This window comes from Chinchilla lanigera, unplaced genomic scaffold, assembly GCF_000276665.1.
Source record: "Chinchilla lanigera isolate Chin_1 unplaced genomic scaffold, ChiLan1.0 scaffold00008, whole genome shotgun sequence".
Taxonomy (NCBI): Eukaryota; Metazoa; Chordata; class Mammalia; order Rodentia; family Chinchillidae; genus Chinchilla; species Chinchilla lanigera.
The window spans coordinates 26,394,605-26,412,297 of NW_004955409.1; the positions used below are offsets into that span (position 1 = coordinate 26,394,605).

General features: G+C 41.8%; 1 protein-coding gene across 1 annotated transcript in view; it reads left to right on the forward strand.

The window, feature by feature from the left end:
* The window catches only part of Eapp (E2F-associated phosphoprotein), a 28,121-nt gene extending 10,987 nt beyond the window's left edge, over nt 1-17,134 (forward strand). The window contains exon 6 of the mRNA XM_005376941.2: nt 16,587-17,134. Coding sequence (XP_005376998.1) covers nt 16,587-16,857 — 271 coding nt within the window. The 3' untranslated portion in view covers nt 16,858-17,134. The remainder of the gene's footprint in view (nt 1-16,586) is intronic.
* Nucleotides 17,135-17,693: the final 559 nt, after the last annotated feature.

Here is a 17,693-nt window from a genome sequence, read left to right on the forward strand (position 1 = left end):
ACTTTGCGCTTGCCAGGCAGGCACTGTGCTACTGAGCTATACCCAGCCCAAGTCTTTTTTTTTTTTTTGTCAGTATCATGCTGTTTTTTTTCTTTTTAATCATGGTGGCTTTGTAGTATAATTTCAAATTGGGGATTGTGATGCCCCCTGCCTTGCCCTTGTTGCCCAGAATTGCTTTTGCTGTTTATCTTGGTTACTTTACTGTTTCACTGGGACAAAACTCGACACCCAGAATTTAGGAAGGAAAGGTTTATTTAGCTTACGGTTTGTGGAGGTTTCAATCCATAATCAGCTGGCTCTAAGGCAGAGTGGCTCAGGCAGAAGGCAGCAATTCATGGTGGCAGAAAACAGCAAAAGCAGCAAGAACAAAAAGGGAGGAGGAGAGAGCAAGCCTCTTTCCCTGCCTTATATTGTGTGCAAGCTACTTGCCCCAGGGCAGGTGGAGCACTCACCCCAGAATCCCAGCATTGGACCATGAATCAATCATAAACTCTAGAAGCCTGTACCCATGACTGCATGAGGCTTTGGGAGGACAGCTAGACACAAACCATAACACTGTTCTAGGTCTCTTCTGGTTGTATATGAATTTTAGGTTGTTCTGTGAGGTATGCTATTGGTATTTTGATTGGTATTACGTTAAATATGTATAATAGTTTTGGTAGTATGGCTGTACTGTATTGATTCTGCCTATCTAAGAACAGGGGATATCTTTCCTTTTTCCTTTTTTTTTTTCCTTTTTTCTGATAGCCTCTTTGATCTTCTTTTTGAGTACTGTTGTTTTCAATGTAAAAGTCTTTCTCTTGCTTTGTTAGATTGATTCCTGAGAATTTCATCTTTCTTGATGCTATTGTGAAAGGTGTTATTTCCCTGATTTCTCTCTCAGTAAGTTTATTTGTGTACAGGACTGCTGCTTATTTTTTAGTGTTGACTTTATATCCTGCTATGCTTTGGTTATTAATTCTAGGAGTCTTTTGATGGAGTTTTTGGGATCTTCTGTGTAGCGTATCAAGTCATAAGCATATAATGATAATTTAACTTCTTTTCCCATCCTTATTCCTTTTATGTTTTCCTCTTATCTAATTGCTCCGGCAAATGTTTCTAGAGCTTTATTAGACAGGAGTGGTAACAGAGTGAAGATTTTAGTTTTTGACCATTTGGTATGATGTTGGCTGTTGGTTGGTTGGGCTTTTATCAGATTGAGATAAAGATCTTACATTCCAATTTTGTGTAGGGTTTTTATCCTGTAGAATAAGTATTGGACTTTGTCAAATGCTTTGTGTCTGTTGACATGATAATGTGGTTTTCCTTGGTTCTGTTAATGTGGTGTATTAAATTTATTGATTTGTGTGTTGAACCATCTGTGCATCCCTGGGATCAATCTTACTTGGTCATGGTGTATAACCTTTTTGATAGTTTGCTGCATTCTGTTTGCTAGTATCTTATTGAGGACATTTGCTGTATGTTCATTGAGACTGGCCTGTAGTTCTCTTCTTTGGTTCGATCCCCCTCTGGTTTTAGTATTAGGGTAATGCTTGCTTCCAGGAATGAGTTTGGGAATATGGCTTCCCTTTTAATTTCATTAAAGAGTTTGAGGAATAGGGACATTTGCTCTCTATAAAGTTGTTCAAGAATTCAGCAGTGAATCCATTAGCACCTGGGCTTTTCTTTGTTGGTAGTTTTTGTTTTTTTGAGACAAGGTTTCCCTGTGTAGTCCAGGCTAACCTTAACTGTAGGTGATCCTCCTGCGTCACCCTTCTGAGTGCTGGGATTACAGGTGTGCACCATGGTTTCCATTAGTTGTTTTTTTATTACTGCTTCAATTTCATTAACTGATACTGGGTTATTTAAAATTTTTATATCTTTTTTTAAGTAGGACAATTTATTGGAGACTGGGAATGGGGAGTAGGAATAGTTCCTGTGAGACAGAAGGGGTCTCAAATGGGTTGCCTAGAATTTTTATATCTTCTTAATTCACCTTTGGTAATTCATATATGTCTAGAAATCTATTTCTTTTGAGTTTTCCATCTAGTTAGAATACAGGTTTTCAAAGTACATATTGATGATCTTCTGTATTTCTGTAAGATCTGTTGTGATTTTTGCCCTTTTCATTCGTAATTATTTGGAATGGATTTAGGTCTTTTCTTTCCATTTTTTGATAAGATTGGCTAAAGACTTACTTTATTTCATCTTTCAGAGAACCAGCTCTTCAAGTCATTGATTATTTGTGTTTTTAGTCTCAGTTGCATTAATTTCTGTTCTGATCTTTATAATTTCCTCCCTCATATATAATTTTGGTTTTGGTTTTAGTTTTTTTTTTTTTTTTTTTTTTGAGACAGGTGTCACTGTGTAGTCCAGGCTTGCCTTAAATTTTGGGCAATCCTGTTGCTTTAGCCTCCTGAATGCTGGGATTACAGGTATGCGCTACCGCCATACTGTGCTTTGGTTTTAACTTGCTCTTCTTTTTCTAAAAGCTTGATATTCCACATTAGGTTATTTATTTGAGCTTACTCTTTTTCTGCTTGGGAGTTCACTGTAAATTTTTCTCATAGGACTACTTTCTTTTTTTTTTAAGGCAGGGTCTTACTATGTAATATAGTCTGCCCTTGAATTCACTTATGTAGCCCAGGCTGACCTCAAATACACAGTGATCCTCCTGCCTCAGCCTCCCAGGTGCTAGGATTACAGGTATGCACCACCATGTCCAGCTAGGACTGCTTTCATTGCATCTCATAAGTTCTGGATTGTTGTATTGGCATTATTGTTTAATTGTAGAAACTAATTTCCTCTTTTTTTTTTTTCCGGTACCGGGAATTGAACTCACAACCTTGTGCTTGCCAAGCAGGCGCTGTGCGGCTGAGCTAAATCCCCAGCTACCTAATTTCCTCTTTAATTTTGTCTGTTGTTGAGGAGGGGGTTATTTTATTTTATTTATTTATTTATTTATTTTTGGCTTTTTTCCGGTACCAGGAATCAAACTCACGACCTTACACTTGCCAGGCAAGCACTGTGCCGCTGAGCTAAATCCCCAGCCCTGGAGGGTGTTACTATATTTCCTTACATTTATGTAGTTTTTATGGTTTCTTTTGCCATTGATTTCCTGTTTCATTGCATTATGATTTAATAATATGCATGGATAATTTTAATTCCCTTGCATTTACTTAAGAAAATTTTATGAGCTAGTATGTGATCTATTTTGGAGAAAGTCCCTTGGGCTGCTGAGAAGAATGTGTATTCTATTCTGTTCATTTATTTGTTTTTAATATAGGTTTTTCCTGTGTAGTTCAGTCTGGCTTTGAATTCACTGTCCAGCCCAGGCTGACCTTGAACTCAAAGTAATCCTCCTGCCTCAGCCTCTGAGTAATGGTGTTACAGCTGTGCACCACAGATGTGGATTTCTATTTTAGTCTGTTTTATGGAATCCAGTTGTTTTATATGTTGGGCATTCATGGTTTCCATGTCTTCCTCCCTTTTTTTTTTTTTCCTTGGTATCAGTAATGGTACTCAGGATGTTGTGCTTGTCAGGCAGGTGCCGTGCTGCTGCCCCTGTCTTTCTTAAGCTACTCTTTTTTTCTTTTTTCTTTTTGAGACAGGGTTTTGCTATGCAGTTCAGGCTGGTTTTGAGCTCATTTTGTAGCCTAGGCTGGCCTCGAACTCGTAACGATCCTCCTGCCTCAGCTTCCTCAGTGCTGGAATTACAGGCGTGCACTACCACGCCTGGCCCATTTTTTTTTATTTGTATTTACTTTCTTTTTTTTTTTTTGGTTTTCTCCGGTACCGGGAACTGAACTCACGACCTTGCCAGGCAGGCGCTTTGCTGGTGAGCTAAATCCCCAGCCCTGTATTTACTTTCGATTCACTAACCATTTCCTTCATTATAGTTACCATCTCTTAAATTATCTTTGTTTTGGTTTTGTGAAGAGACTTATTCATCTGTTTTGTTACTTTTGCTGCTACTATTTCATAAAATTCTGCTGAGTGGCTTTTGATTTTGTTTACCTCACTGCCCCCTTGATTTGCCTTGGGCAAGTTGGGGGTTATGAATTGCATCTTGCTTTTGTATTTTCTCATTTTCTATTTTTGTTTTGTTTATTTTTTGTGTTGAGGCTTGTAAATTGCTTATGGTAAGTAGCTTTATTATTAGTACCTAGACCTCTTTAGGAAATGACTACTTTTCAGAGATATCTTCTAGGCGTATCTGGCTTTTGGGTTTTGAGTTTGTCCCAGTGTTACTGGATAGCTCCTTCTAAAAATTGGCTTGCCAAATGAATGTTACCAAGTTTTGTGGTGCTTGCATTTGCTTCTGGAGTTGGTTTCCAGGTTCTTCTTATCTCAAAGAATTGGATGAAATGAGTGAAAAATGGCAGCAAAAGTTTACTTGAAAAAGTAAAAGTAAAGAGTGAGGGAGAAGCTAGCTCTTCAGAGTGAGCTTGGGACAAATAAAAGAGGAAAAAGCAAGATGAAAGTATACCCTGGAGGACACAGGGTGGGCTATCACGAGGAAAACCATGATAGTACACTCTCTTGGTGTCTGTGTACTTTTATGTCATCCACATCTCAAAACCCAAGAGAACTTCTACACGTGGGTTCTGAGAGATAGTGCTGGGATCCCACGCCTCAGGCTGACTTTAGGTCCAGGTCATCCTATTGAAAACCTGCCCAAGTTCTCATGAGAAGTCCGTGTGCAAGGCTTTGGGAGCTGCTCTGCTCATGTGTTTTGGGATCTTGTAATTAACAGGTCCTGCCTCCTTCTCCAGCTAGCTCTGCCATGCCCTAATCTTCTATCTCATTAGGATCCTGCCTCTTCAGTTTGCTAGGGGTGAAAGGTTGCTGCCTGCTTGACCTAGCACCTGGTTCCTTGGTACTGGACTAATAGTATTGTTTATGATTCCTAGACCATCTGGGTATTGGCATACAAGGAAGATCAGTTGATCACAACAACTATGTCACCTTGACTAAAGTAGTACATTCAATAATAACAATAGCATTCAGTACAGGCTGGAAAATGCCAGACTATGATAACTATTAATTTGTCACCTTTAGCCATAGGTATAAGATTTATTAATAGTTACATAACAAAATCTTAGATAAATGAGAAAATTATATACAGTATATATCTATTCAGAGCAATTTTACTTCAAGGAGAGATTTAAAAGGTATAAGACAAAAAAATAGAGAAATGCAACAGAAGAGAGTAGAAGTGGGGCTGAAGGACAAAGACAAAGGCTTTTGGATTACTCAAGCCTCAGGAAACTGGTGAAGAAGACAAGAGGGAAAGAAGGAAGGAAAAAACAATAACAAAAGGAAATAAAGTAAAAACAGTGCTCCTACTCACCAAAAAAGAAAACAAACCAAAAACAACAAAGTAAAACAAAAACCCAAATGAACAACAAAAAAAAAACAAAGGAAAAAAAAAAAATGTCTAGCCAGGCATGGGTGTTGCATGCCTGTAATTCCAGCACTTGAGAGGCTGAGGCATGAGGATTGCTGTGAGTTCAAGGACAGCCTAAACTACATAGTGAAATCCTGTCTCACAAAAACCACACAAAAAAAATAAAACTAAGAATTTCTCTGTGATTTCAAGCCTGTGGTTATCTTCTGGGGTGTACAGCTCTGTGGTAATGTCCATTTCATGATGTGATTGGTGCTAGACAAAGGTGGCCGTCAGAGCCAAGATTTATATTGGGTAATTCCAGCAAACCTGAAGTAGGATTAGGATAGGGTGCCAGTTCTGGTACTTTCACATCCACAGAGGTTCAGGCTGATCCTGGTCTCTGGCCATGGGGTTAAGACCTGAGTTACTTAGTTTATAACATTCTGGGTGTCTCTTGCTGGCCTGACCATGGCTCCCTGACCCTGCACATCTCCCGTGGTTGTCTCTTACCCGGTCACTGTGAGAGTTTAACACGGGGCACCCTGAAATGATGCCAGACTGTGGCTGCCCCCAGGTTCAGTTGGCCCCTCCTAAAAAGGCTTCCGATCAAGTGCCCTCTCCAGTGGACACCGCAGTTGCTTGGACTGGAGCTACTTATTAGCTGTTGTAGCACACAGCATCCACTGCTCCCTCCCTTTCACTGGTGCATTTCTCCCTGGAGGCCTCTGGAGTCACCACTTTCCCTGTATCTCTAGAGTTGTTTTCTTTTTTTGGTACCAGGAATCGAACTCAGGACCTTGTACGTGCCAGGCAGGCACTTGTGCGCTGAGCCATGTCCCTGGCCCTAGATTTGATCTTTCTTCCTCACGCCATGAGCCAGGAGTTGGGGAGAAAGTGCAGGTTGCCTCCTCCTTTTTTCTGCAGTGAGGTCTATCTCTTCACTTTGTGTGCACCAGTGTTCCCTTCAGAGCCTCCCTGTGTCCCAGGGATCCACTTCCCTCCTTTTCATCCTCTAGTTATTATTTTCCAGAGTCTGGAATCTGAGTTGTGGAAAGGTTGATTTGTTACTGCTTACTGCTCTGCCATCTTTCCTGTGGCCTTTTGTTTAAATCTATACTTTTGAAGTAATCAGGAATTCTGATAAGGTTTTCTTTACTCAGCCTTGGTGCTACATGACTAATTACTATATGAAATTTTTTTTTTTGGTCTTTTTGAGACAGGGTCTCATTACGCAGTTCAGGTTGGCCTTGAGCTCACTATGTTCCCCAGGCTGATCTCGAACTCCTAGCGATCCTCCTGCCTCAGCCTCCCGAGTATTGGGATTACAGGTGTGCGCCACCATGCCCGGCTATATGAATAATTTTGAATATACATAGTTCTGTTCAAAGTAGCTGTGTGTGTATGTGTGTATTGTTTATAGTGGGAATTGAAACCAGGACCTTTACACTCAGCTATATCCCCATGTCCCCTACTCTTTGTTTTGAGACAGGTGGTCCAAAATAGGGCCAAATGCTCTTCTTTCACTCCAGTATGGTGGAGTGAAGTGAGGTATTTTTCTATGGAAATTTTTTGGTTTTTGCTGTGGTAGGTTGTAGAAATCCCTTCCCAGACCTCATTGAGGTCCAGAGAAGTTCACATTTGAAGTAAAAAGGGAAAGTTACTGAAATTCAAATAACTTAATTCCAATCTACCACATCCAGTGCAATCCATGGCGAGAATAAAGACACTTGCCGGGCGTGGTGGCCCACACCTGTAATCCCAGCACTCGGGGAGGCTGAGGCAGGAGGATCGTTGCAAGTTCGAGACCATCCTGGGCTACAAAGTGAGCTCAAGGCCAGCCTATATTGCATAGCAAGACCCTGTCTCAAAAAGACAAAAAAAAAAAAAAGAAGACAGTAAGGCATATTTGTAGTTGTGGGGGTCCTAAGTCCAGCTAGAAGAATGGCTAACTGGAACAAAGGCCTCGACCCCGGGCCAAACCAGGGTTTTATTAATTCGTGAAGAGGGGTGTGGCTGGGGGGGAACGAGTGACTCTGTGCAAGGTGGGAAGTACATGAATGCTGTGAGCTGGGCTAGGTAGGAGACCTAACATCAACTGCAGTGTATAAAGAGAGATATGCAGAAAGAGTAATCTGCATATCACAGATTAGGGCAATATCTGATGTTTTGGGGTGCTTCCATTTTGATGTGTAATCATGCCCTGAGATGTCATGGAAGCTCAGTCTCCGCCGGCAGCCAGCGTGGCCTCACTGGCCTAACTCATGAATGTTACTTGAGAACTATAGAGGGGTATCATTGCTTTAAAGACTGCCCACCAGCATCTTGGCTAGACCTATTTGCATTGCATAAAGCCAATTGAGAGGATAAAGAAATATCCTAGCTGGCTCTTTACATATCAGTACACAGAAATAGGGCCAAATGTTCTTCTTTCAAGGAAGAGCAGTCTTGGTGGTCCTCCACACTAGGTGTCAGATAGATTTAAGATCCAGAGAGATCAATTGAGGCAGAAAGATTTATTAGTGTGACATCATATCAGGATCCATACCGGTCTCCAAGAGGCAGGCAGCAAATTTCAAGCCTGGAGTAGGGAGCAGAGCTAGGGGTATGGGGTGTGGGGGTGGGGTGGGGTGAGAAAGTTGGAAGAAACTGGTCTTTTAAGGAATGGACGCCTAGATTGAACGTTAGGCCACTAGAGGGAGCTTTAAGATAATTTTTAGCTTTTTGTTACAGAGAGGAAAGTAAGGGAAAAAATAAAAATAAGGGGGAGGATGTTGGGGAAAAATTGGACTCAGAGTGCTGTTTTTCTCTGGGTACTTTCTGTTGTTTTGGGTCATTGTTTAGGTTTGTATTTCTTTTTCCCACTGATGAGGGAGGGTTTGTTGGTATCTTTTTTTTTTTTAAGTAGAAGATACATTGTCTACCTGGTGTTGGGCGAGATTTTGGACTGTTGTTTGATGAAGCACATAGTGGTGTGGAGTAGGAATGGTCCCGCTGAAATGGTAAGAATCATTAGGATTGGGGAGAAGATGGACAATAACGAGAGGAGCCATGGTTGACTTAGAAGCCACTTACCCAGTGTTTTTGAATATTTTTGTTGGCTTCTTGGGGTATGGACTGTTAGCTTCTATGCTGCATCTCAGAGCAGTCCCAACCGGTTAGTGTAGAAGCGGCATTCTTCCATGAATAAGCATATTCCCCCTTTTCAGTGGTGAGTAGATCTAGGCCCTGTTGGTTTTGTAGGGTGACAGCTGCTAGGGAGTTTCCCTGGTCCTGAATCTTGATTAGGCTTTGTGAGATTTTGAGGCTGTCCTGTAGGTCCTGTGATAAACTTTGGTAGAATTTCTCCTACCCTGTTGGCTATTCCTTTGGATATCCACATTGTTATTGGAATGGGGATTAGAGTGACTGCCCTTTTTTTGAGTGATGCAGTTGGTGTGAGGAAGAGGGGGCTACATTGATATAGAAGGGACAAATAGTCTAGGGTATATGTTCTTGTCCTGTTAGTGGGAGACATAGGTAGTATTGCCGGCCACAAAGGAAAAAGATTCCTGATTGCCATAGGCAAGTTGCGAGGTGTAATGAGAAAAGGTGTGGTAAAGTATAAGTTTTCCAAATTGAAGGATGTGGCTCACTTTCCAAGACCAAGATGGAACCAACCAAGGAGGCCCCTGTATAGGTTGAACTAATACAGAGTTATCGGAGATGTCAGTAAGATCCCATGGAAGAGTGAAGAGGGCTTGTGAGTACTTAGGCTTGGGGAGCTGATTGAAACTGGGTGGCCTGGAGAAATGGACAGGTTGTGTGAACTTTCCACTTGCCTAAGGTCGGATGCCATAATTGACCCTGTGAGACTGATAGTCTTGGGGACTCTTGATAGTGATGGGCTGGTTGCACTGTGAAATGTTTCCCATGAGGGGGCTATTAAGTGTCACCTCATGGCAAAGATGAAGGGGGACTTGATAAAAGAGGTGCGTGTCAAGGGTTATGGGGCTGATACTTGGATGCATAGTTGTAGGAGCATTAGAAGAGTTAGTGAAATATGTCTAAAACAGTTCACTGGCCCTGTCTGCCAAGGCTGTTGGGTAGGATTTAAGGAGAATGCCTGGTCTTTGAAGACTGGACCTCAGTCCTTTTGTAGGGCAGGCTGTGTCTGAGCTTTTATCCAGGCTGATTGAGGGGTGGGGATTGCCATGTGGGCTGAAGATGATAGAGACAGGCACAACCAGCAGTGTTAGGCTAGAGAAGGAGAATAGTCCTGTTAACAGTGTTGATGGTGAGGTTGAGAGAATATTCTAAATGCTGGCCTGTAAAATCTTTCAGAGGGGCTGATGTTACAGTGAAAGACAGGAGGGGATTTATGGAGTTTGGGTAGTTCATGGTGAGTTCTGTTGGATGAATTGAGACCCAGGTTATCAGGAGAAAAAATTTATGAAATCTCTGTGTATGTAACAATCCCACAAAAAGGAGAGGAGCTCCTGTTCTGTCTGTGGAAGAGGTTGGTAGTCTTTGAAGAAGAGCAGAATAAGATAGAATTGTAGGGAACTGGTCATGAATTAGTTCACAATTTGTTGGTTTGATCATGTTGATCTGTTTTCTCTGGAATGGCCATGAGATGGAGAGACACAGGAGTCAGGAGTTGGGATTTCCACCTGTGCAGAAGTGGTGAGATTGGGCTTTAAAATTACTAGGAGTTTTTGACCAGGAAGGTATGGGCTGTTGTGGAATCCCTGAGGAAGGATCGTTTATGTGAGTTGTTGGGTTTTTGGTGTTGGAATCTTTTCCAAATAAAAGGTAAAAAGATTTTGGGAACTGGAGTCAAGAGGGATAGTAAAGAAAACATCTTTGAGGTCAAGAACTGTAAAATGAGAGGTGTCTTGCAGTACTGAGGAAAGAAATGTTGTATGGATTAGGCATAGGGAACAAGGCTACAGAGGGTTTATTAATAGTGTATAGGTGCTGGGCTAGATAATAGGTTCCTGTTTTTCTTTTTTTTTTCTTCCAGGACCAGGAACCGAACTCATGACTTTGTGCTTGCCAGGCAGGCGCTGTGCTGCTGAGCCCCAGGTTTCTGTTTTTTAATGGCTAGGATAGGATGGTTGTAAGGAGAACTGTGGGTTTAAAAAGTCTTTTTGTTTTTTAAACAGGTAATGAGCTAGAGTCCTCTTTTGGCCTATGGATTAAGGGGATATTGTCTCTTGTTGGGGAAAGAGGGTGTCTTTGTTACTTTTCTCATTGCTGAGACAAAATACCCAACACCCAGAGTTAAAGAAGGAAAGGCTTATATGGCCTTTGTAGAGGTTTCAGTTCATAGTCAGCCGGCTCCAAGGCACATGGCAGAGGGGCATCACAGCGTAGTAGTCTATGGCAAGCAGGAAGGTGAGAGCACATGAACCCTTCCTGTTCCTTACATTTTATGCAGACTACCCACCCTATGGCAGGTGTAGCAGTCACCCTTAATCCCAGCCAGAACCAATCAGTGGACTGATTTAGTAATCATACACCCTTGATCCTAGCACCACGCACTCTAGATCCAGCCACCTCTGAAAATCCCACCTATGACCACATGAGACTCTGGGGTGATGCCTAGACTTAAGCTGTAATAGAGAGTAACTTTGATAGGAGTGTGATGAGAAGCAAGTTGGGGGTGTTTAGTGTCTCACACAATAGGGTTGACTTGGTGAAGTAGAAGGTGAGGTAAAGTTTGTGTGGTCTGTGTGGAGGGCTCCTCTTAACAGCTTTCATGTTTGTCTTGTATCTGCTTATCTCTTGTTGCAGGTTGTTGGTCTTATCTGGTCCCAGGCTGGAGGGGTAGAAATTGTTGATTTAGAGTTAGCCCCGTTTTAGCCCCATTTGAGCAACAGAGAAGTTAAAAAGAACAGATCTTAGGCCCAACTGAACAAGCAAGAGTAAAAACTTAGAATAATGAAACATATAAGCCTCCTCCTCTGCAAATATACTTGGATATGAAGCCCTGGGTTAGGACCACTGATCCTAGATGTATGATGAGAGGAAAAAAAAAACAACACAGACAAAACCTATATTTTAGTTACAAGGGGCACCAGAATGGTCAAAGCCCAAAGATGGGCTAGGACCACAAGGCATGGTATCTTTGGGTTTTATTAGGTGTACAGTTTTGGTTTTTTTTTTTTCCAGTACTGGGAATCGAACTCACGATCTTGTGCTTTCCAGGCAGGTGCTGTGTTGCTGAGCTAAATCCCCAGCGTAGGTGTACAGTTTGACTGGGGGCTGTGCTGCAGGAAGTACAGGGGCCTGAGTTGCTGACACAGTCAAGGTTCAGGTGTTGAGGAATAATGCATTTTTGGAAAGTCACATAGGAACAGATCATGGTTATCTAGTAACCTGATTGTCTGCTAACTGGGGCTATTGAGCTTAGTTTTGCTGTTTTTTTTTTTTTTTTCCATCTTGGTAGAGCTAAACCTTATCATACAAGATCTTTTTATACCAAAAATACATTTTATACTTAAAACCTTTTTTTTATATTACGTTGTGTCCTATTTACTTCTTTTATTAACAAGCCTACTAGCCACTTGGATTTTAAAATGTTCCTGGTACATTTTTTTTTTCCCCTTTGGATCTTTTTGAGACCATGCAGTTCAGGCTGGCCTTAAGCTCGCTTTGTAGCCCAGGCTGGTCTTGAACTTGCAATGATCCTCCTGCCTCAGCCTCCCCAGTGCTGGAATTACAGGCGTGCACCACCACACCCGGCACCCTGGTACATTTTTTATCTCAGATGTTTCTGTGTGCCTACCTGCCTGTCTATCTGTCCATCTGTCCATCTATCCATCCGTCACCTATCCTATCTATCTGAGACAGGGTCTTGCTATGTCTTGAACTCACTATGTAGCCCAGGGTGGCTTCGAACTTGCAGTGATCTTCCTGCCTCAGTCTCCTGAGTACTGGGATTACAGGCACGTGCCACCACACCTGGCTCAGACGTTACATTTTAATTAGAGCTGGCTGAATAACAGACTATTAACTAACCTTGAAAGTAAGTTATCTTAGTAACATTAAAAAGCAGAAAGAAAAAGATGTTACCTTTTAACTAGGGCTGACAGCCTGTCTTGGTTACTTTTCTCTCCTTGCTGAGATGAAATACCTGATGCTCAAAATTAAAGAAGGAAAGGTTTATTTAGCTCACAGATTGTGGAAGTTTCAGTCCATACTCAGCTGGCTCCAAGGCAGAGTGGCACATGGCAGAGGTCAAACATTCATGTAGGAAGACAGCAAAAGCAGCAAGAGCAAAAAGGAGGAGCAGCAGCTGGAAGAGCAAGCCTCTTTGCTTCCCTTACATATGCAAAACTACCCGCCCCAGGGCAGGTGTAGCACTCACAGCCATAATCAGTCAAACTTTAAAAGCCCCCCCCATGACTACATAAGGCTTTGCGGGGACATTCAGACACAAACCATAACACAGCCTTTTAAGACTTTATATTGCTTTAAATGATGAATTATCTTAATAGAAAGCAGAAAACAACAGGCAGAAAACAACAAAAGAGCGAGTTAACCCCTATCATTGTAGTTGAAGGATTATCCCAAAGCTATTTACAAGAAATATTTTAGGAAGTCTTGTTTTCTGCTTTGGTATTGATATTTTGTTGTATTCCACTTCTCTTTTTCTCTCTGAACTCACTTGGCATGGCTGAGAGTTTAGTGTCTGTTGTTGCTGTAAGGAGAGGGCACCTGGTGGCTACTGTGAGCTTATACAGATCAGTTTTTAAAAAGTCATACTGTTTATTAACAGTATTTCCCCTAACCTTGGGGGTTGGGAGCCCTGGGGAAACCGCGAGCCACCCATCGTGGAGAAAATTGAAGCGAAGTGGTTCAGGCAGCTGCTTTTTCAGGAGAGGGAGTTTTGTCCTGTAGTTCTCCATGTCACAGATTGATTATTATAAATACAGACTCACAAGCAAACAGAGGAGACACCTAAGGTAATTACCTTTAACCAGTGTATTTTTATGCTCTTTTGGCCAGGTTGGACTATAATAATACTTTTCTTTTAGTTTAGTTTTAAGTAGACCAGTCAGGATTCTTCCTAGGCGTACCATACCATAGTACTTTTTTTTTTTTTTTTTTGAGACAAAATCCTGTTACATAGTTCAGGCTGGTCTTGAGCTCAGGCAATCTGCCTGCTTTAGCCTCCTGAGTGCTGGGATTAGATATAGGCATGCACCACCATACCTGGCTGGGTGGCATAGTATTTTTAATAGTATGGAACTATACCAGTAAGAGTTAGAAATGGTGATCAGAGTATGCAGGTAGGGAGAGACTGCAGGGGAGTTATCCAGAGGGGAGAGACTGGAGACCTGAGGGTGGCTGAAATCCAGGCATTTTGCTTAATTTGGAAAAGGTCAAAGAGGGACGAGGGAACATGAACTTGGATGTATTAGTTACCATCCTCATTACTGAGAAAAAATATCTAGGTCCCCTAAGTTAAAGAGGGAAAGATTTATTGCCACTCGTAGTTAGTAGAGGTTTCAGTTCATAATCAACTGGCTCCAAGGCAGGCAGGGTGGCATGGCAGAGGGGTATCACAGAGGAGAAACAGTCCATGGCTAAGTAGGCAGGAGGCAGTGAAGCAGCAGCAGCAAACCAGCCTCTCCCTTACATCCCATCCAGGCTATGTGCCTTTTGGGTGGTGCCATCCGTACCTAGGGTGGGTGTTCCTATTAGACATACCCAGAACTGTGATAACCAATTAGAAGACTAATCCAGGGCTGGGGATTTAGCTCAGCTGCACAGCGCCTGCCTGGCAAGCATAAGGTCATGAGTTTGATTCCTGGTACCGGAAGAAAAAAAAAATAGACTAATCCAATACCATACACCCTTAATCCCAGTATCATACCCTCAATCCACATTCACACACCGTAGATACAGCCACCTCCAAAAAGCCCCACCTGTGAGCGCATGAGGCTTTGGGGAAACATCTAGGTACAAGCCATAAGTCACACCATTAATCAGTGAATAATATTTTTTAAACAACCCCCTCCACCCCCCATGGAGGGGTCCAGCAGAGCTGGCTGAGGTTTTGGTTTAGGACAGAGCTGGTTGGAGAGGAAGGGGGTGGGGGTTGAGGGGCATACAGCAGTGGCCGCTTGTGGTTGGTGGGATTCAAATTAGGTTTAAGGACAGAATGAGTCAGGTCTGGGTGAAGCAAAGGAGAATTTGGAAAGTAATACAGGACAGACAGTTGACTGCAAAGATAAAAGAAAGCCTACACGTGAGGAATTTTGGGCCACTTGTCATTGTGCTGGATAAATCTGTTTAAGTCTTAAGGAAGAGCGACAGTTCTCAGGCTGGGGGAGACCAAGACCTCGTGCTGGGATTTTTGGACAGCAGGAAAATGGACAGGATCTTCTGGAGAAGGCCTACTGACACACTTGAGTTTGAGAAGATGCCCAGCATTGTGTGGAAGGCCAGCAATGACAAGTGCCAGCCTTAAGGGTTGGTGGCCTCACAAAGGTCTCCCATGTTTTGGCACCAAAATGTCAGATAGGTTTAAGACGTGCTGGTGACTGATTGAGGCACAAAAATTTATTATCACAACAGATATATCAGAGGTCTGAGGTAGAGATTTCATCTGGTCCCTGAGAGGCAGGCAGCAGTAGGAGCAGAGCTTGGGAAGTGAGGAAGTTGGAGAAAGCTGGATTTTGGAGGAATCAAAACCTATATTGAAAGTTATACAGCTATAGGGGAGTTCTAAACTAATGCTAGGTTCAAATCCAGAGCCTCATACATGCTAGGCAAGTGTTCTGTATTTTATAGGTGAACATACCTTGAAGTTCTCCTGTAATTCAAACCTCAGATAATTCAAAAGACTGAAAATGTTTCTAATTATAGCCAAAGTGTAAGCACCTTAAACCTGGGCACAGTGATGATCTATTCTATATTTATGTTTCAGTCATATCCACATTTTATGTTATGCTTGATCCAATCAAGTATTGCTGCATCTGTGAAAATATTGAAGTTTGTGGAAGTGATCTAAGACTTTTTTTTTTTTTTTGGTATCAGGAATCGAACTCAGGACCTTTTGCTTGCCAGGCAGGCACTTATGCCACTGAGCTATATCCCCAGACCTAAGACTTTATGTTTTGTGGTGGTGCTAGGGATTGAATTCAGGGCTTCTGTATGGTAGGTACTTGAGAGTGTTCTTGAAGAACACAGTTCAGCTTGGTATAGTGGCATATGGCTGAGGCAGGAGGATCTCTTGAGCCCATGAATTCAAGGCCAGTTTGGGCAACTCAGCCCTGTCTCAAGGTGTGGCGTGGGGGTGTGTATGTGCTGGGGTTGTAGCTCAGTGATACAGCTCTTGCCTAGCATGTATAAAGCCTTGGATTCAGTCCCTAGCACCACACACCAAAATGTTTAAAATGGCCATTTATGCTGAGAGTTGTGGTACACACTTGTAATTCTAGCACTGTGGGAGGGTGAGGCAGGAGGATTGCAAATCTGAGCCCAAACTTGATAACTCAGTAACTTAATAAGACTCTGTCTCAAAATAAAAAGAGGGAGGACTTGGGGATGTAACTTGGTGCAAAGATCCTGGGTTCAATTCCCAGTACCACCAAAATAAAACAAACTAAAAAAGAAAAAATGACCATTTAAATAGAAAAATGTGCTATTCTAATATTAAAAACTTTAGAATCATCTGGAAATTGGTTAGAAATGTAAATTCTTGTGTCACCCCAGAGTCACACCATTAATCAGTGACATAACAGGCTATTCACTTGGCCAGGTGCCCACTGGAATTTATAAGGAATTAAAGAAGGCAGTGGACATGGGCATGTTGAGAATGAACTAATTTATTTATGAATTGAAATAGATGACTGTCCTTATAAAAAACAACTGGTAAAAGGGAATACATTTCTTTTACTAATGTGTTTCTGTGTTAATGACATATAGTAATTCTCCATATTTGTGCAGCGCACTGTGACATTTGAGTCATATGTACAGTGTAATGAGCAGATCAGGGTAACTGCCATACCTGTCACTAGATCATTCCTTTGTACTGTTTTTCAGTAAAAAGTTTCTTCCTATTCTTAAAACAGCTCTTTCAGATTGCTTTAGATATGCTGTTCTGTTCTACTCTTTACTTTGGTTTGTGTTTCAATAAGTTTTTGGTGTTCTCAAGTTTTATTTAAAAGGAGAATTTAAAATAGACCATAAATCCGAGTTCTCCACTTCATTTTCCTCTTAGGCACGAATCCTACAAAACTCAGTATAGAGCGATGTTTGTGATGAACTGTACTGTCAACAGACAGGAGGTTCTGAGATACAAAAACCCAGACAACAGGAAGAAAAGACGGGGCAACAAGAAACTTCGACCAAACCAGGAAGATCCCGCGGAGCAGGCAGGAGCTGAGGAAGTCTACCACCCTGTCATGTGTGCAGAGTGCTCCACTGAGGTGGCCGTCTACGACAAGGATGAAGTCTTCCACTTTTTCAACGTTTTAGCGAGCCATTCCTAACCAGTGCAGTTGGCGTGTCATTGTACCATACTGTGTGAAGGAAACTGTATGGACCAGTTGCTTTTCTTCCCTCCAGTTCAGATTATTAAGTGACACTGAGCTGTTCCTCGAGGAAGCAGTATCTTATCTGTATGAAAAAGAATAGTTACGAGTCTTCATCTTCCTTTTTTGTTTAGTTTTATGATGCGTACTGGTGGGACTGATTATTCATTTCCTTCCTGATGGACATTTGGAAATAATGGAGCTTTTTATTTATTAAAGCTCGTTAGAATTAAAATGTTCTAGAGTCCTATTGTTTTTGTTTCTGAGTGTCTTAGTTGATTTTCTGTTGCTCTAACAAAATATCTGATTGAGATATATTTTATTTTTATTCATAACTTTTACCATGTCTGTATATGTTGGGGTCTGAAGATCTCAGAGACTTACCCAGCCTCAGACACTTTGAAAGCAATTTTGGTATCTGCATTGCTTTGTACATCTAAAATTTCCCATATTATAGTTACAAAGTGAAATACAAAAGAGAATACAAAATATCTGAGGTTGGTGCTTTATAGTGAAAAGAGGTTCAGTTAGGTCAGTGTGTTGAGGCTGAGATTCGGGTTTGGGTGACCCCACGTGTGTGTGTCTCCTGTGAAGGCCACTCAGGAGACGGGAGCCAGAGTTGGACACAGTGGTCAGGCTCACTCTTGGTTTTTTTTTTAAGTGAGAGGTCCTTCACTTAAAGTTTGCTACACTCTGAAGAAAAATGTTTGTCTTTCCTAAGTCCCCTAAATCAAATCAGCTAAGAGATAGTAAAAATCTGTCACATTAGTAAGAATTATTGAAATTGCTTAATT